This window comes from Numida meleagris, chromosome 8 (genome assembly GCF_002078875.1).
Source record: "Numida meleagris isolate 19003 breed g44 Domestic line chromosome 8, NumMel1.0, whole genome shotgun sequence".
Classification (NCBI taxonomy): Eukaryota; Metazoa; Chordata; class Aves; order Galliformes; family Numididae; genus Numida; species Numida meleagris.
The window spans coordinates 4221265-4240549 of NC_034416.1; the positions used below are offsets into that span (position 1 = coordinate 4221265).

At 51.1% G+C, this 19285-nt stretch overlaps 1 protein-coding gene across 1 annotated transcript; it reads left to right on the forward strand.

The window, feature by feature from the left end:
- On the forward strand, positions 1–18056 carry SLC9A6 (solute carrier family 9 member A6; the record flags this gene model as incomplete). The annotated part of the gene is given in 16 exon segments (XM_021406200.1): positions 1–98; positions 3506–3705; positions 4046–4123; positions 4751–4827; positions 5625–5737; positions 7428–7533; positions 9512–9653; positions 9886–9991; positions 10195–10283; positions 10484–10597; positions 12151–12262; positions 12463–12616; positions 12746–12776; positions 13725–13804; positions 14343–14448; positions 14903–18056. Coding segments are annotated over 16 exon segments (1882 nt in total), but the record flags the coding sequence as incomplete, so codon positions are not given.

Here is a 19285-nt window from a genome sequence, read left to right on the forward strand (position 1 = left end):
CTTCATCCTGCTGCTCACCCTCACCATCCTCACCATCTGGCTCTTCAAGCACCGCCGCGCCCGCTTCCTCCACGAGACCGGGCTCGCCATGATCTACGGTGAGGGCCGCGGGCGCTGCCGTCCCCTCCTGGGCTCCCTCCCCGGTCCCCCGCGCAGCCCCGGGGGCGGTGCCCCGATCCGCTCTCTCGCCTTCTGTCCCCGCGGGGGATGCCGGCAGCGGCGGTTTGCGGGCGGTGCCGTGGGGCTCCCGGTGGGTGCCCGCGCTGGGCAGCGGGTGGGTGCCCCGTGCTGAGCGCCGCGGGCTGTGCTGCCGACCCCCGGGCACGGGCTCCTGCTGCCGGGCCTCCTCGTCCTCGTGCTGTGACAGGACCCCGCGCCGAGCTGCCCGCAAGCGCTGGGTGGGTGACGGGACCCCGTGCCGAGGTCCCCAGAAGCGGCCCGTGCCGCAGGCCCAGCTCCGGTTGTGTTTCAGCGCTGGGCCGTGGTCGTGGAACTCGTCGCGATCCTCGCTGCCGTGACGTGGCCGCCTGCAGTGCCCCGGCCCAGGGCGTGCAGATGGAAACGTGGCCGGGCCGGGGTCATGCGGTGCAGCTTGGAGGCCGACCAGCGCGGGCCAGGCATTGTGCTGGGAGAATGATTAACGGGGACACAGATCCTTATCTGGGCAGGAGCGATGAGCGTGGCGTACAAAAGGTGTCTTCTGCTGGGTGCTGGACCAGCAGACCGCCCGCCTCTCTTCGTGCTGCCCACCCCGTTGTTGCAGAGCCGTGCTTGGTCGGAACAGGAACGTGGCCGAGCTCCCCATGGAAGGAAGCCCTGCTCTGAGGACAGTGGCTCGCTGTGCTCTTTGCCTCCTGTTGTCCCATGGTTCGGCTGGAAGTGTCCTTCAGAAAGGGGTGGGGAAGCTCGCTGCTGCCCAGAAGCACGCAGTGCCTGCGCTCACCCATCCCTGCGAGCCCTGGCGGGGCACGGTTGTCACCTCCTGGCTGTGCCAGGCGCTGCTGTGCTCTCAGAGGATGACCCTCGTCATCTCGGTTTCTAAAACTTGTCTTTTCCATCGGCTCTTTCGCAGGCTGCACTTCGGGAGGTGCTGGCAAAAAAAGTAATATCTCCTGTCTGGCCAGGCAGAAAATCCCAGCTTCTTGCTGCTTTTGGCCTCTGTCCATCAGGTCAGGCAGCCGCCGCTGAACAGGGACGTGGTTTTGGTGGGACCCCACTGTTCTACAGCAGCAACCTCAAAGCTGCCGGGAACAAAGGCAGTGCTGCTTCAGCTTGGCCGTGCCCAGCCGCTGTGGTGCTTTCAGCCCAGGGGAAGTGGATGGAAGATGTGGAAGTGCTGCAGCGGGCAGGCCGCACAGCAGCCCCTCACATCTGGGCAGAGGGGCAGTTTGTAAAAGCTTGTCTTTTTCTAGTGGAAAAAAAACCCAAGAACTGAGAACTTCTGCACACATCTCTCCCTGCTGACATGCTTCACAGCTCCCTGGTGTCTGTGTTCTCACCCTGAGTTATAAGCTGTTGCTTCGGGTGGATTTATACCTTACAAATTACACTGTTGGCTCAGGGCTGAAGTTCAGGAGCTGGAGTTATTTTGCTGGGATAGACAATAGGTGCTCAGCAGCCCCTAGGCTTCATTTCAGCGTTTAAAATTAGGTTCCCACACCCCAGGTACTCAGCATTTAGGCCAATTAAATGAGCAGTCTCATTTTATTTCGTCTCGGGGGCTGGCGGGGATGTGCCAGAGCTTCTCCAGAAGTTCAGTTTCCTTGTACGGGTTCCCACTTGGCCCCTGGACTCATCCCAGCTGGGTGTTGGCATGATGCTTTTAGGTGCTCACTGCATTTTTCTTTCCTTTTGGTGTCCAGATTAATGTGTGCCATTGGCTTCCTTGTGCTGCCGTCATAATCTTTTAGTCTTTATTTTAAATCTTAGCTGAGACATGTTCTCCAGCACCTGAAAAAAAAAAAAGCCCGTGGGCTTTTGTTCTTTTTAATGAAGTTGGGATAAATGCAATGAAAATAATCTCGCATTTTGTGTAGAAGAGCTCCGTGAATTCTCTGGCCTTGCCTGTATCTCCTCACTGCTCGCAGCTTCCTGGTGTCAGGTTCCCCCCCTCAGCTCCCTCCCAGCGCTCACTTTTGTACCACTTTGATACCGGCGGGAGGCTCACGGATTGCTGCTAGGACAGGCCTTCAAATGCCAGAGGATTTTAAGCTATTTCCTAAGAGACCATCAGAAGGAAGAGGGCGTGCTGAGCTTGGTCTGCTTAGCCCAGGGCTGGTGTTGGTGTCTGACATGTCGGGCTGTCTGGGTCAGGTTTGTGCCAGGAGGCTTTGGGCAGCTCCCTTACACGGAGGTGAGCAGGGAAGGTCGGCTCCAGAGCATTCCCATCCCCTTCCTTCTCCTGTTCCTGGCTGGAGCAAGGATTTGGCTGGCACGCGGGGCTGGGAACAGCTGCATGAGTAAGCGAGCTGGTGAGGATGAGCACCGCTATCAGATGTAGCCCCTCTTTGGGACAGGGATTAAGAGGTGAGAGGTGGGTGAGTCAGGATCCTTCCTGAATTCCCAGCCGCCATTGAAACCTCTCCCTCCTTCCCCTGAGCAGGGCATCTCATTTCAAAGCGGTGAGTCCTGGTGTCCCTGGGTGGGATTCCGGCTGAGAAGACAGACAGCTGCTGTGGAGTTTCTGGCTTTAGGATTTCTGTGGCTCAGCGCTGCCTGAATCAAGGCGTTTCCAAACCCTTTTGTGCAGAAGGCCGAGTGGGAAAGGTCCGTGGGACATCCTGTCCTCACAGCCTGTGGCTGTCAGGAGGCACTGCTGGGAGAGCGCAGGGTGCACTGTGCAGGAGCGAGGGAGCTGGAGGAGCTCATGCTGGCGAGTGCCATCATCTGCATGCAAGACCTTGACGTGCAGCTAACGAGCTGTGCTGCAAATGAGGAGTGCCATGTAAATTGCTGACTTGCAAATTCACCCCGCTGGACCCTAGCAGGCAGTGCTGGCTTACCCATGGGTTGACGCTGGTGGTGCAGAGATGGAGCTTGCAGGGCACAGTGTGGAGCGCAGTGGTCGGCCCCAAATGCTACCAGAGTTGATGCAGCAGGGATTGCTGCTGGGAAGCTCCCTGGTGTGGAAGGTGGCTGCGTGACTCCACTGCCTGGTGGATAGGGTCTTGCTGCCTGGGGAAGAAGGGAGATATTCCTGTTGTTTCTTGGAGGAGGAGTGTAGAGGCGCATAGAATGGCTCTGCTGGGTTGGTGTGAAGGAACTGATGGCAAAAACGTGACCTCAAACTATCTCTGCTGTGCTGGCCAGTGCCTGTGAGCATCCCTTCCCTCTGGGCTGGGACAGAAAGATGCTCACTGTCCTCAAAGCATTCATAACAGCTCCTGGCACCCTTTTAAATCCCCTGCCAAAATATATTTCTCTGCTGGTGATACATGATCCTATCGTGTCTCCAGCTGCACGTGCTCACAGAGGCCATCCTGGCCCTTTGTGCATCTCTCCCCAGGCGTCCTGGTTGGTGTGGTCCTGCGCTATGGCATCCACGTCCCCAGTGACGTGAACAACGTGACACTGAGCTGCCAGGTGCAGACCAGCCCCGCCACGCTGCTGGTGAACGTCAGCGGGAAGTTCTACGAGTATACTCTGAAGGGGGAAATCAGCTCCCAGGAGCTCAACAACGTCCAGGACAATGAGATGCTGAGGAAGGTAAGGGTGCTGGCAAGGGGATGGGGTGCTCCCCACCCGCTCCAATGGGTGTGTGCAAATACAGAAACCCTGTGTCTGCTGGATTAAGTTATTTTTTTTTTTTTAATCGATTGTTGCTTTGGTTCTGTACATTGTTAGCTGAACATGCAATGTAACGAAGCTCTGGTTGCAGCTGATCTTAACTTGAGCTGCTTTAGGCTTTGGGCCGTGGGTCTGAAAGAGCCCTGACACCTCTGTGCTCACCTGGTACAGGGTATCTCATACCTCATTCTCCCTTCTGTTTTGTCTCGCAAAATCTTAACAAATGGTTCTACTGTTCTTTTGTTCATTTGTTTTACAGGTGACGTTTGATCCTGAGGTGTTCTTCAACATTTTGCTTCCTCCAATTATATTTTATGCGGGCTACAGCTTAAAAAGGGTACGTGCCTTTACAGTGCCCACGTTTTCAGTTCCTCTGCTCCCAGAGCATTTTTAGTACTTGACAGTGCTTTGATGCTTGCTTAGCAGCCATGGCTGTGGAATTGGGTGCAGTGTTCCCAGCGCACACAGCATGGTGGGAAGCAGGGTTGTGGGTCTCACCCTTGCCCCAGGAAGGGTTGGCAGCTTCAGCCATTGGCAGCACTGGTTTGTGCAGGGGTTTGATGTCAGCTGGGCCATTCCAGCCATCCCAGCTTTTGAAACGCTGTGGAAGGTGGGAAGGTTTTAGAAAGCAGCAGCTCTGAAACGGAGAGGGAGAGGAAAACGATCCTGTTTAGCTTGCGGGAGAAGGAAGGAGGACTCATGCTGCATTAGGAAATCAGTTCCCAAGGCTTGGAGCAGCACCTTATTAAATACACCGGTACAGGAAAATATTCTCATGTTTATTAACGCTGCACTAGCTGCGCTGCTCTGGCTGCGCACCGTTCTGCCGTGCTCACACAGCTCATGGTGTTTGCACTGGGCACGGGTTGCTGCGGGTATCTATCCACTGGCACAGCTTGGCACAGCTTGAAATGTTCATAAAGTGTAATTCATTTTTCTTTCTTTTTTTTTTTTTTTCTTCTAGAGGCACTTCTTCAGGAACTTGGGATCGATCCTGGCGTACGCTTTTCTTGGCACTGCGATTTCCTGCCTGGTGATCGGGTGAGCGGCTGAGGCTGGGCGGTGCTTGGGAGGCTGTGAGCTGTGCGTGGATTGGGGCTGGGAGGTCAGGCTGGCTCCTGGGGCTTCTCTGTACGCAGCGCTTCCTCTGTATCTCGTGCAGAGCATTTATACGTGCAGCCAGGCAAGTGGAAAAACAGGCGCTAACTTGAAATTATTGAAAGCGCCGTCCTAGCAAGCATGAGACACACGAGTGGAGAGCAGGATCGTAAACGCATGTGCTGCCCTTACTTGCTGGAAACAGGTGCCTGGTAAACACAGATTGTGTTTCAAATGATTTGTGTGCACAGAGGGAGCTGGATAATTCCCATTCTGAGGAGCACCACGCAGGTGTATGGTGTTTTCCACTGGAGATCCAGGGGATTCAGCCAAGCTCAGTTGCCTGCATTATCTCCTCCTAGCTGGAAGTTTGGGATGTTTTGTAGTGAGTCCAAGGCCGTCCCACTGAAACATGTTGGCATGAAGCCTGTGAATCGGTCACAGAGGTGTTGCCATGACCTGTCCCATGTCCCTGGCTGCTGCTCTTCTTGGCTGTGTCTTTGGCAGAGGAGTTTCAGTGCCATCTCCTCCCGGTGCTGTACTTTGGTGCCATGCTGCTGGTGCTTTGGATTCCACAGTCCAGCACTCCGCTTTGGGACCCCAGTGTTGCATCAGGCTGAGATCCTGCAACACAGCTCTTCAGTGTTCCTATACTTGGACAACTTGGGGGTTTATTTTGGCAGATTCTAGGGAACTCTTTGCTCTGCAGGTCTGAGCAGTGGCCTCTTCTGTTTCCACAGCTCGGTCATGTACGGCTGTGTCGCGCTGATGAAGGTCACCGGGCAGCTCGGGGGAGACTTCTACTTCACTGACTGCCTCCTCTTCGGGGCCATTGTATCAGCTACCGACCCAGGTATGTTAGGTGCTTTTTTTCCCTTGTTTTGCCTGCGTTTGGGGAAGAGGAGAAGAAAGGAGAGATCCGAAACCTGGGCAGTTTCCCATTTTCTGTATTTTGAAGTTAAATTTATTTGCAGCGTTCTCAGCAGTCAGATTTCTTCCCTTTTGTTTCCTTCCAGTTATGTGTAATATACTTTCCAAACTTCTGCTTTTCTAAATCTTGGTCTGCTCTGAAGTCTGGTCTCCCTTTTGCCTTTTCTGGGTCCATTGGGACAGGTCTGCTGCCTGCTTCTGACATCCTGCCCAAGTGGTGAATGCAGAATGAGATGTGCTGTGTGGGAAGTTTTAGTTCAACCTTAACAAAACCAAATGCCTTCAGCCTCCATTCGGGTGGGATTTTGGAAGGGGCTGATCTAACAGAAAATTGATCTTAGTGAGCAGTACTGTGGCCAGTAGTGACAACTCGGTCTGCTGAAGCAGTTTGTAAATGAAAACTAAGAAAACCACACCTTGTCCAACTGAATTTCACTTGGTTGATGGTTGCTTTTACACGGTAGCTGCTTATTTGCACATTCCAATTTCCCCTAAAAAAGCAGGGCCATGAGAAGGCCTCTCCTTCCTCCTGCCCTTTGTTGACCAGTTCTGGAGTTTCTTTCTTTGCCGCCTGGCTGCTGCATTTGAGAAAGATGTGGTGGAGTTGCAGTAGCTCTGGGAACTCTATACATGCAGATACTGGTCAGTTTTGCATGGGAGGGAAGGGCTGCATGCCTGGGTAAGCCAAATTTTCTGCCCATCTGAAATAGGTGCCAGTGGCTTTCACTTCTGATGAATTTGGCTCTTACCTGCTTATCTCATTATTCCTTTCCATTTTTGAAGACAAATGAAGGAGCACTGTGTGATGCATGCATCGATAATAATGCTGCAGAATATAAACCTTTTCCTACAGAGCAGCCATGCAAAAAAAAAAAGCAAGATGTGCATTCCTCATGGGTTTTTAATAGTGTATTTTTTATGTTTCCCTAAGGTGTGCCAGCTATTGGTGTGGTTATTACTCCTGATACTTTTATCAAAAAAACCCAAACCTTAGAAAAATCAAGCTGACGGGATTTCCCTGCTTCTCCAAGCACGTCCCCCTGAGGCTGAGCCTCCTCCCTATGGTTTTCCTGGGGCACTGGTGTTGATGGTTGGAGTGCCTGCAATGGGGAGAGCAGCCTGGGGGTGTGTGGGGAACCCAAAGGCAGATGGGCAGAGGTCAGGCAACCCCTGTAGGTAATGCTTAGAGATGATGCTGAGCTGTTGGTGTCGCGTCCCTTCTTCAGGCTTGAAAATAAGAGCAAGATTTCATGGGTGAAAACAGAGTGTAGGGGTTAAACCACCCATCAGTGTGCAAGAGGGAGTCCCTGGATATTGTTGGGAAGGTCACTCAGAGAAGCTGACTGGAGTTAGCAGCCCCTGGCAGCAGAGCCTGCTCGCTGCATGAGGGTGTAGACCTAATGCCCAGGATGCGCCGTCCTAGAAGGATGGGAAGGTCAATCAGAAAACAAATCCGTGTCATAGGGGGCAGAAGGAAGGCAGGAAGAGCACAAGGGAGCAGCTGGTGCTGCTGGAAGTACAGGAAGGCAGCTTTCTAAAAGGGACTTTTTGTCGTTGATGACACCAAGCTGACGGCACCTTTTTGAATGTCTCTCTATTTTTCTATTTGTTAGTGACTGTTCTTGCCATATTCCATGAACTCCAGGTTGATGTTGAGCTGTATGCCCTTCTCTTTGGCGAAAGCGTCCTCAATGATGCCGTTGCCATAGTGCTGTCTTCGTAAGTGTGTTCTGTTTTTACTTTTAATTGTTTTGTACGTTACGTGTCGGGCATTGTGGGGAGCCACCTGGCCTCACTCCTCTAAAATAGGAGCACTGGTTCTGGCCAAACCAGAATTCCCTATTGAGTGTCCCTAGAAGCTGTACTGAACTTTCCATCACTGTTAACAGTGTCACTTAATGACACTGTTGGGGAGTGTGGGTTGGAGTTGTCTTGCTGCAGGACGTTGTGCTCTCTGATGGCCTGCTGACCCAGCCTCTCTGACATGCCAAAAGCATCACATCTGCATTCCAGCCACAGGATCCCACTGAAGCCCCTTGCTCATTGTCTGCTCCTCCCTGCCCCCCACCCATGAACGTTGCTTTGGTTTGGGTGGGAATAGCTGCTAAAGCAGCTGTCTGCTTTCTCTGCCTGCTGTCTGTGCCTCAAGAAGAGGGCATTTCTGGAGTTATCCTGTGCTGAACACCTGCACCAGCAAGTGGCTGCCTTTCTAAAGAATGTTTTATAATATTCTTTAATATTTTATGTCCTCTGCGTGTGGGACATATTTTATCCGCGTTGCCTTTGTGTTGTCATTATGGGAGCTTATCTGGAAATATATCATGTCTGCAGTTGTGACAGGTTAACTTATAGCTACGACTAATGCAGAAAATATTTCTGGAATACTTGTCACGCTGGCACGCTGCTTGCGTGGGATTTACTGACGTGGAGGCAGCACTGTGAGCTCCGTACTGGGTTGCATTTACTAAACTGAGCATTTCTGGAATTGTTTGCATCGCTCCTGTCCCGCGAGGAAGTGCTTTGTGGCAGAGTTGGTGGCAGGGAACCTGGCTGTAAAGGGGAACTGAACTCAGAACTGAAAAATGGTGTGCAGCGTGGGGCTGGGATGCAGCTTGCTTCTCCCAAAGGGGATTTCACGGCAGCTGAAAGGCTCCTGAAGGGCATGGGCAGTGGTGTTTGTTTTATTAGTGGTGTAAAAACTAAAAGCAGGAGGAAGGCTGCAAAAGGGTCAAGTGCCCAACCAACGTCCAAACGAGGAAACAGTTGGGATTTAAAAAAAAAAAAAAATCCACACAAAACAACAAAGCCACAGAATAAGACTATGGTAGTGAATGGGAAGTAGAAGGTGGACGAAAGAAATGAAACCTGTGGCTTGCAGTGTAAAAGACGATGCAAAAAAATTAACATTTATGAAAAGCAGGGGAATTTAGCAAGGGAAGGGGCCCATTACAAGTCGGAAAGGGTTTTGGTTTATCATTCGCATTGCAGAAAAACGTTGGTCTGTTGTTAGGGGCAAAGCTGGAGGAAGCGTGGGTGACAGTAGCTTTCCATTCCAACATAACTCAGGAGTTAAACAGCAGCTGCCCAAGGGTCGCATCCGAGAGGCAGCCGAGGGATGGCTAACCAGGAGTTAATGTTCTCAGCACCTGTATCTCAGAGAAAGCTGGTTGTGAACCATCCCCATTCGTCTTGCTGCCCTGTGAGATTGCACTTCAGAACCCAGAGCAGTGCAGCAGAAATGTAGTGCATGTTAAATGCAATAAAACTGAGGAACTTGCAGTTCTCCTGGGGATATTCGCATCAGCTGCCTCTGTGGCGTCGGCAGAGGAGTGCAGGCTTCCCACTTAAATGCTCTGTGTCCCCAGAGGGCCTGGCTTTACGGAGAGCTGATGCCAAGCCCCCACAATGCCATTGTAAATGACGAGCTGTTGCCTAGCAAATGCATTTGCAGGAGATGTGCAAGAGATGGGCTTTGGTCTGATGCTCCCATGCATCTGGAAGGAGCGAATGCAAAGCCTTCCTGGGGCGGCTGGGCTGCAGGAGTGGGGCTGGGAGCGAAGGGCAGCCCAAATGGGACCGGGGCTCCCTCCCCCCCCGCTCTGTTTTCTCATGCTCACAGTTTGCAGCAGTCATAGCGTTTTGCAAAGCAGACTAAGGAGCGTTTTGTTCTTGTGTGTGCTTTTCTCCCCTCTTCCAGTTCAATTGTTGCGTACCAGCCGGCGGGTGACAACAGCCACACATTTGATGTCACGGCGATGTTCAAGTCCATCGGGATCTTCCTGGGGATATTCAGTGGATCTTTTGCAATGGGAGCAGCGACTGGAGTTGTGACAGCTTTAATATCCTTTACTTCACTGCTGTTTTTTTTTCCCCCCAAGCTTTTTCATAGCGGCTTCCTCTTTTGCTGCGCTGCGTTTCATCCAGATCCAGTGTTTCGTGACCGTATGCCCAAATGAATGACAGGCAGCACCGTGGCCTTCTGGGGCAGGCGGTGCAGTGCTGCTGTGATACACAGCTTGCACACCCCTTCGCCTGCAGTTGCTCTCCGAGCTGTCCTTAACCATCTGCAACGTCACCAAGTTCACCAAGCTACGGGAGTTCCCGCTGCTGGAGACCGGCCTGTTCTTCTTGATGTCCTGGAGCACCTTCCTGCTGGCCGAAGCGTGCGGCTTTACAGGCAAGCTCCAGCTGCACCTGGGATAGAAATCCGCAGGGATGATGGTGCCCTTGGGTTTCGCTTCTCGCAGAGGGCTCGCCCTCTGCTTCTATAAGTTTAATTGCTCTGGGTTTTAGGGTTATTGCATTGAAGCCCGTGCTGCTGGGGTGAAGCTTAGCTCCCTTTTCATGGCCAGGAGTCTAACGCGATGCTGTGCTCCCCAGGTGTGGTGGCTGTACTCTTCTGTGGGATCACGCAAGCCCATTACACCTATAACAACTTATCTACAGAGTCCCAGCACAGAACTAAACAGGTGAGAGCTCCCTTCGTCCTCCAGATCTGCAGTTCAGTATTCTCTCCTTCTCTCTAGCCAGAATGAAGTGCATCTGCCAGTCTGCAGCTGCGTTTTGCTAGGGTTGCTTCTGCAGAAGTGTTAATTCTGTGATGGATGGGCTAACATTCTTCTCGTTAAATCTATGTTTAACTCCCTTTTAATTTGTTTTCCTCTTTCAGTTGTTCGAACTTCTGAATTTCTTGGCAGAAAACTTCATCTTCTCCTACATGGGACTTGCACTGTTCACCTTCCAGAACCACATCTTTAACCCTACCTTCGTGGTGGGGGCTTTTGTATCCTTTAGAGCCTTTTTTTTATGAACAAGAAAAGAAAGGGAGAGGTTCCTCATTCCTAGTTTGTGGTTTTTCATACAAACGTGTTGTTTTTTTTCCTCCACTCAGCCTAGCTTCATTTTTAAAGGGGGATTTCTCCTGTGCGGTGATGCTGTTGCTGGTTATTTTATGACGATGTTTTCCCAGCTTTTCTTCTTTTTTGCTTTCTTGCCTGCTTCCAAGGGCCATCCATCGGCTGCTGCAGGGGCTCAGCGCTGGATGTGAACGTGATGCCTCGTCATGTGGCAGTGTGGCACAGGAGTGGCTTTGCAGATAGGCACCTCCTGATGTAGCAGTTTGTTTTCCTCTTTTCTGTGCTATTCCATTTGGTTAACTCTAGAAGAAAAAAGCACCTTTTTGACAAAATAGCATAGTAAAGCTATAGGAGATGCTTCTGAGTGATGGAATGAGAAAGGATTTCCCTTTCTGCTGGCTGATGCTAGTGGAGACACACTACCAGCCCTGGTAGTAGCACCCCTCAGGAAAGTGAGGAATTCTCTGAAGGAATTTTGTTCATATCACAGGGAAGCCATAGCAGATGTGCAGAGTTATTTTCACCCTTTGCCTGCACCGAAGCATCTTTATACAGATGAATAAATATTATCTTCACCAGTGCTGACATGCGAGTTCCAGTGGGGTTTGCTGAATTTCCCCAGTTAGCTTTTGCAAAGTTGCAGTGAGGTAAAGGGAGCAAAGAGCGTGGAAATGCATTTGGGTGCTGGATTGAAGTGATGTGCTCTGCCTTTTCAGTAGCTGGCTTGCTGATGAAGTAGCTCATTCATGAGAAGGAACACGAAATACATCTCTTATGCAAATTCATGATGTTCAGGAAAGAACATAAAAGCTGGGAGCATTTTACATATTATTCGAGGCTGCACTGAATACTGGAGGCTGCAAGATTAGTTTTGCCATCTGGGCGCTGGTATTAAAAGACACAGCTTCAAAGAGGAAAGCAGTATGAAGGGGCTGCTCTTTCTTGTATCTCACAGGCTATGGAAACACAGAGCATTAGGGTTTTTTTTTCCTTCTCAACTGCTGCTGCTTTCATTTTGCTGAATAATCTTTGGGAATGAGGCCTTGCTTGTAGCTTCAAGCCGAGCTGTGCGATGTGCTGAGGAATGTCAGAGGCTGTGGAGGCTGTGAAAACCTGAGCTTTGCAGAGGACGAGTAGTGCTCGTGGTAGAAAAGGAGCACAGCACAGGAGAACGTGCAGTGGGAAATGGTGATCTTGCTCCTCTCTGTTGTCAAACCTGCCCTCTCATCATTTCCCGTGTTTATTTGTGTTTGTCTCTGTGTGATATTCCTGAATTGATGTGTGTGCTTCACACAGCAATTTGGTGAAGCATAGCATGCTCTTCCCGCACTGAGCTGGATTGTTGTCTTTGCATCCAGAGGACTGGTGTTTACAGAACAACTCGTGTTGCTGCTTGGCATCAGAAATTAGCTCTGTGTGCAGAGGTGGGATATGATGGGAGACACAGGAAGAACAGTTTCCTTAACAAGTACAAACACAGCTTGCTATCTTCCTAGGAAGAGCTGCCAATATTTACCCACTGTCATTTTTACTGAATTTGGGGAGGAGAAATAAGATTGGAACAAATCTGCAGCACATGATGATGTTTGCTGGTACGTTGTTGCCTCCTTGCCTCCGAGCACATTGCACATCATTTCCCACCCGAGCCACCTCTCAGGGCTGGGCAGGACAGGGCTCTGTGGGACTCACTGGGTGGAGCACGGGGGTCTGGGCAGTGGGATGCTGGTACCACGTTGGGAAACCTGCAGCAGAGGTGGACCCCTGGCTACTCCACTGTCCCTTCCCGTCGCAGGGCTGCGTGGAGCCATGGCGTTTGCCCTTGCCATCCGTGACACGGCCACCTACGCCCGGCAGATGATGTTCAGCACCACGCTGCTCATCGTCTTCTTCACAGTGTGGGTTTTCGGTGGGGGCACCACGGCCATGCTGTCCTGCCTGAACATCCGGTGAGTATTGCCACCAGTGCAAGTGTGTGGGCACGGGAGCTGCAGAGCTCCCATCCTTCCCCATGACAGGCCACACACGCCCATCAGGCATTGCCTGTGCTCACCCTCTGCTTGTTTTCTCCTCCGCAGGGTCGGTGTGGATGCGGATCAGGAGAACGTGGTGAGTGCAGCTTTTGGTCTTTGCACTCCTTGGTGCAGGGGTTGTGCCTGGGAATGCTCCTCCCTGCTCTGCTCCCTTCTTGCTGCAGGAGGATTTTCAGCAGTTTGCAGTCAGTCGGAGTCATCGTTATTCTGTGCCCTCTGGAGTTATAATGGGGCTTTCTTTTGTTCAGCTTGAAAGAAAGCCTCGGAAGTGTTTTGTTGCAGTGTTTAGACAGTCCATGTTATTGCTGCAATACATTTTGTCTCTCCTTTTGAAACTAATATCAAAATGTGCATGACGCAGAGGCACTCTGCCATCCCAGCATCCCATGCAGGACAGAAGTGCCATTCATTGTCCCACTTCATGTAGCATCTCCAGTCTTGCCATGCCTCTGTGTGCTGGGAGCAGCCACATAACCGAGCAGGGACCACTGATGGTGGTGAGATGAGTGCTGCAGCCCGGCTGTGCTGTGGCTGTGCCTCTGGCTGATTTCAGGGTGGGCTCTGCACCCTGGGGCCTTGTTTCGTTCAGAGCCTTTGGCTGGGCTGCTCACCTCCTGAGGAGAAAGGCAGCTGGAATCTGAAAGCCAAATTGCTGTGAAATGTGTAATTGTATTCACAGACCCTTCCGAACAGTTTTGTATTTTTCTCCAACTAAAAGGAAGCACTGAGTGCTCATGGCACATGATTATTTGCATATTAAACCTCAAGGGAAATTGCGAAGAGGCTGGCCTTGTCAGCTGCTGTTAAGCGTGATGGCTGGGCACATTGCTGGCTGCGAGGCACTAACCCTTGAGGTCAGAAGCTGGAAGGCCCCAGCAGAAAAGCTCCCTGAGGCTGTGAGTGATGTCCCACGCTCACTGTGCCCAAAGCTCTCTGCTGGGGGAGCAGTGGGAAGCTGTTCTCCTGCATTCCCCAGAGTCTCAGCACTTTGCTCTGCTACTGATAACATTTTTCTCTCTCACAGGGCATCCCAGAGAGCGAGAGGAGGAGCACGAAGGCAGAAAGCGCCTGGCTGTTCCGCATGTGGTACAACTTCGATCACAAGTATCCTTGAACTGCGCTTGGGGCCAAGCCAAATCCCCCATGCCAGCTTTGCAGATGACCCAGCACTCACTTCCCCGTCCTGTGGCCACTTAGCACAGTGCTGGCTCAGTCCAAAGCTGTGTTCCCAGCCTGGAAACCCAGAAGGTCTCCAAAGGTCTTCCGTCCCCATTCCCCGGGGCAGGAGGGCAAGGAAGCAGAGGGATGTTCCCTTTTATAGCCCTCCTGCTTGGATCAGTGTCTCTCCTCCCTCTCCAATGCTTTTCCATGAGCTAACATTTGCCAGGCTGAGAGGTGCAGGTTGATGGGACAAGGGATGCTGCAAAGCCTCTTCTTACAGTGCCCCGATCCACTCACATCCCACTTGTTGGTTGCACACAGGTTGCTTATCCCTTTCAGTTTTGTGATTCCAGGGATCTGTGTTTCTTTCCTTCTTGTGATTTCCCTCAGACACCAGGCCCCACTGCTGCATCCACTCCTGACTCCTGAACACTGCTGTGCTCCTCTCGTGTTCCTTGTTCTTCCTTACCCCTCCCTGCAGCTATCTGAAGCCTCTGTTGACGCACAGCGGCCCTCCCCTCACCACCACACTGCCAGGCTGCTGTGGGCCCATAGCCCGCTGCCTGACGAGCCCTCAGGCCTACGAGGTGAGTGCAGTGGTGCCACCTCTTTGGCAGTGTCAGTGGGGTTTGATGTGCTTGTGTTCCCGTGCTGGCTTTGGATGCCAAGGAGGAAGCCAGATACATGGGCTGAGTCCCACGAGTGTGTTGCTCTTTCAGCTGACTGTTTGGCCACGGAGGGACACGTGGTATATGGGTGGCAGTTCCCTTGGTGCTGGCACCACGAAACTTGGGTGTCCTTTCTCGGGTCTTTCCAGCAGAGAAGTTCAAGTGTTTCCCAAGTCTGCAGGGCCACAGTGTAGGAAAGGCTGCGGTGCAGCGCCTCTGTTCATTCAGCACCATTATGTTTGGGCGGTCCTGTTGGAGTTGGACTCAATGATCCTTATGTGTCCCTTCCAACTCGGGGTATTGTATGATCATGTGATTTCAGACAGCTGCTTGGGAAACGTTAACCAGCACTTTCCCTCTGTTTGTTGCCCAGAACCAGGAGCAGCTGAAGGACGATGACTCCGACCTCATTTTGAACGATGGGGACATCAGCCTGACCTACGGGGATTCTACCGTCAACACCGACTCGGTCACGTCCAGCAACGTGCCGCGGCGCTTCGTGGGGAACAGCTCCGAGGACGCGCTCGATCGGGAGCTGGCTTTTGGGGACCATGAACTTGTGATCCGGGGAACACGCCTGGTCCTTCCCATGGACGATTCGGAGCCGCCGTCAAGCGTCCTGGATAGCGCGAGGCACGGTCCAGCGTAAGGCTGCTTGGTTTAATTGACAGTAATATTTGCATATATGATCAAGAAATGTGTACTACCTAAAGTCTAATGCATGTCTCAAAATGTTTAAGCTGTATAAATATTATTTATATGGTGTCAGAAGAATATAAATATTCTCTGCCAAGCACTTGTAAAGAACAAGCTGCAATTTTAAGTTAAAAACTGTGTTGACTGCACTGTGTAGGGTGGAACCGTTTTAGCGTAAGAGTCTTTTGCACACAGTGAGCTTCTGTAATGTGTGATTTGATGAAGGGTTTTGTTCCTAGCTAGCTAAGTAAAGGAGCTGGGCCCCTGCCCCTCCTCTGAATGCGGGAGGTGCTGGCCAGCAGTGGGAGTTGCTTTCTGCTCAGATGAGGGTTAGTTTTTGCCTCTGATCTTTGGATAGTTGTGTTTGATATGTCAGCAGAACGCCAGGCCGCAGACTCTCATTGGCTGTGTGGGAACCTGAGCAGGGATCTGGAGATCTTCTGGTTTTAGTGACCCGACAGCTCTGCCCAGCCCGCTGCTTTAGCAGGCTGGTGGCTGACCCCCACCGGGCTGCCAGCCAGCAGTGAGCAGCCTGATGGAGGGGTGGGTTGTGCTGGAGAAGGAGCTGGTCCCGCAGAAGCTACACAGGGCGTGCACAGGTTTTAGGGCCGACTCTGTCTTTCAGCAGCTTTCTAGAAGCAGCCAACAAACCCCGAATTGGCGACCAAATTTCACATTTGGGAAGCGACTGTGTCTTTGTGCAAGCGAATCTCTGCTGAAGCCGTGGATGTGCTGGACCGGAGCGCGGCCAGCCCCAATGGCTGCAGGCTGCCATGGTGCCTCCAGGCTTCCCCAGGGGCACTCAGCCCCTGGGTGGTACCGAAGGGAGTTGTCCATCTGTCCGTCCTCTTGTATGGTCAAAATCATTGCACTTTGTTTAATAACTCCTTAGCATTAGCATGCTGCGTGTCTGTAATCCCCACCTGATCTCTCTCACGTCTTTTACCATTTAATGAGCAACGTTTGCCAGTTGATTTTCTTCTTATTATTATTTTATTATACTTTTTTTCCCAAGGAAGAGCGCAGAACAATTTGTGATTTCACACTAGTGTTACAGGATTTGATCTGCAGTTACAGGAATGGCTATAAAGGTGCAGTGAAATCGTTGACCCTGACATCCTTCTTTTTCCTTCTTCAAAGGCGGAAAGCACCAAAATTCACTGTATGTAATTTTCTTGTCTGTTTTAGCTGCAGTTTTGCTATACAAACCTTTCAGGGTTACCGGTGCACTGTAGCCTGTTCTGGAGTTAACCCGCTCCAGAGGTCTCAGACAGAGGTGTTTAAATGTTTGACAAAGAGCCAGGGGAGGGTGAGCCCTCCTGGCTCCCAGCAGCTTTCCTTGGAATGAACTCTGCATCTCCTGGATCCAACCCCGAGACCTCAGAGCAGTTTCCCTATGGCTGTTTTCCCCAGAAGCACCTGAGAGTTGGAGGAGACAGGAGGTACTGAAACTCTGTATATTTATGGGTGAGAAAATAAATTGAAATATGTATTCTTTTTTTTTTTCATTTTCTCAGGTCTAAGTAACATTGCCTTAAATTTACGGATGCGAAACCAATTCTTTTGGCAGTTTATCCCCAAGAAAATGCTTTCTTTTTCCTTCTGAACAAAATGTATATGTGTTGCCACAGGACTCCTCTAGAAGGGGGGTGCGCTCTGTTTATATTTAGGTAGGGAACCTTCCTTGCACCAATAAATGGCAGTCCCGCTGTTAACGTAGCTGTTGGATTAGCGCTAGCCTCTTTGTTTCCTGCTATGCAGGAATTCCATAAAGTGTGCATTTTATATGGCATCTGTAACTTAACTCCACGTGTTTGAAAAAATAAATAATTAAAAAGCAAAGAAACAAAAAAAATAAAAAAATAAAAAAAAAAAATCAACCCAACAAGTAGGTACGTGTTGACTTTAGGTTTACTACGTCACTCCTCCATCCTTTTTGTTTGTTTTGCCTTTTTGAAGAGGTATGATAAATAACCACCTCTTGCTTTTTCCTGTGTGGTCAGACTATGAATTAGCTGGGGCTGGGCTCCGTGCAGCAGAAGCACGTGGGTGCTGCAGGGCTCCCTCCTGCCATCCTGGCCCAGGTGCAGAGCTGCAGCCTGTGCCTCCCCGCAGCCTTGGTGGCATCCCTCTCTTTCTCTGATCTTCCCACTTAAGTCATTTATCCACTTTCTTCAAGCTTGCCAACAGATTACTGTAAGCCTCAGCTTTTGATGCCAGTCACGGCTCAATTAGTACGTTAAAAAAACAAAGTTAACAAATGATGATTTTATGGGGTACCTATGAACTGCTGTTATCCATACATCGTGTGACCAGGACTATTTCACAAAACTCTTTGAAAGAATGAATGTAAGCTGCATTTCAGGGGAGATTCAGAAAATGACTCATCTGATCCTCAGCCGATTCCCTTCTCTGTTCTGCAGCACAGAGCCCACGAGTGCCGGGCTGGGACGCGGAGCTGAGCTGCTCTGTGTGCTGCAGGGGCTGGGAAGCAGTGTCCTGGGCCCCAAGAGCCTTTGCCAAATGGGATAACTTCGAGGAGGAAGTTTACATCTCACACAAAAATGTAGGGAAGGTGCCCTCCTTCTGTACATTGAATTTTCATGGTTTTTGCACAGGAAAAAGCATTGCAGGTGAAGTTATGGTTTGTACTAGTACTGTCGATTTGTGTGGTAATGGCATTAACCCTGTAGCTGTGGTGTTTGTGCAGCTGATCTGTGATAGCTGATGATCACTATTGGACCTTCTGTTTACACTGACTAAATCCTTTACTGTTGCGTTGTACTGTGAAAGAAGGATTCTGGGCCTATAAAATATCTTTTTTTCTGGAATTGTGCGTACTGTTTCCTTAACTCACGTGGAAATAAACCTGTAGCAAAGAGAAGAGGTGCTGCTTTACCTTCTTGGACCTCTTTGCAGGTGTACAGGGCTTGCTCCTCCAACCAAGCCCATGAGGAGCCATCCTGGGTCACGTAAAAGACAGAGATGCTGCTCGATTGTGCCAGCAAAACAGAGGAACTCTTCTGCTTGCAAACAACTATGCTTGCTGTAAAACCAGCTGTGACGTTTTGCTGCAAAGCGGATCTTTTATAATGATTTGGCATGGAGAAAATGACGGCTTTTCCTTCTGTCGGTGTCCCCAGCGCAGTGGCCGGCCGAGGGGATGCCTGCCTGGGCCGCCAGAGCAGGACAGGAGACACGTGTTCATCTTCTTACTGAGAAAGGGCACTGAATTCACCACACACCCTCACACCTCCAAATCAAAGAAGCAGTCAGAGCAAACACCAGCAATCCTGCTGTGTGCACACCCAGCCCTTGGTTGTGCACCTAACAAAAGGAAGCGAGGGCACGGTTTAGCGATCGAACAAATGCCTTTTGGCAGCTCCTTATCCTTACAAACTCTCCGGAGAAGTGCAGCACGCCCCTTACAATTAAATCGCTGTGTTAAAGTAGGGGATGACTGGGGCCCTTGGGCTCACTGTTGCTGAATGCTCTCTCCAGCACAGCAGCGCTCCCCAGTGCACGTGGCCATATCCATTGGAGCTGTTTTGCAGCACAGGCACTGGGGCTGCATGGCGGTGCTGCACAGGTGCTGCTCTGGAGGAAGGGAGAGGCAGATCCCAGCACTGACTTGCACTGCAGGTAGGCACGCAGAGCTGCTGAGCAGCCCCCATTCCATTAGTTCAATTAATTGGAGAGGTCATGGGCAGCTTTCAGCCAAGCCGCCCTACTCCCACGGGATCAATCAAGCACTGGGAAGTGGCCAACACTGGCTATCTACAGCCTCAAACAAACCACACGCCTGTGTTCAGGGCAGTGCTGTATTCTCATCCCTGGGAGCTGTGTGCTTGGCTCGCTGCCTCTGTGCCATGCTGGGAATGCCTTCATGTGAGGCAAAATTACCAAAAAAAAAAAGGCTTTGGAATTTCTTTCCTCACCTCATGGTGGCATGCAAGAACCTCCTGTCCTTGCTGGGCCCTCTAGGTGGCAATATTGCAAAGGACAGCAACTGTCCGTCACCAGTGTCCTGAGGGTCGTTAGGCTCACAGACCAACACTGC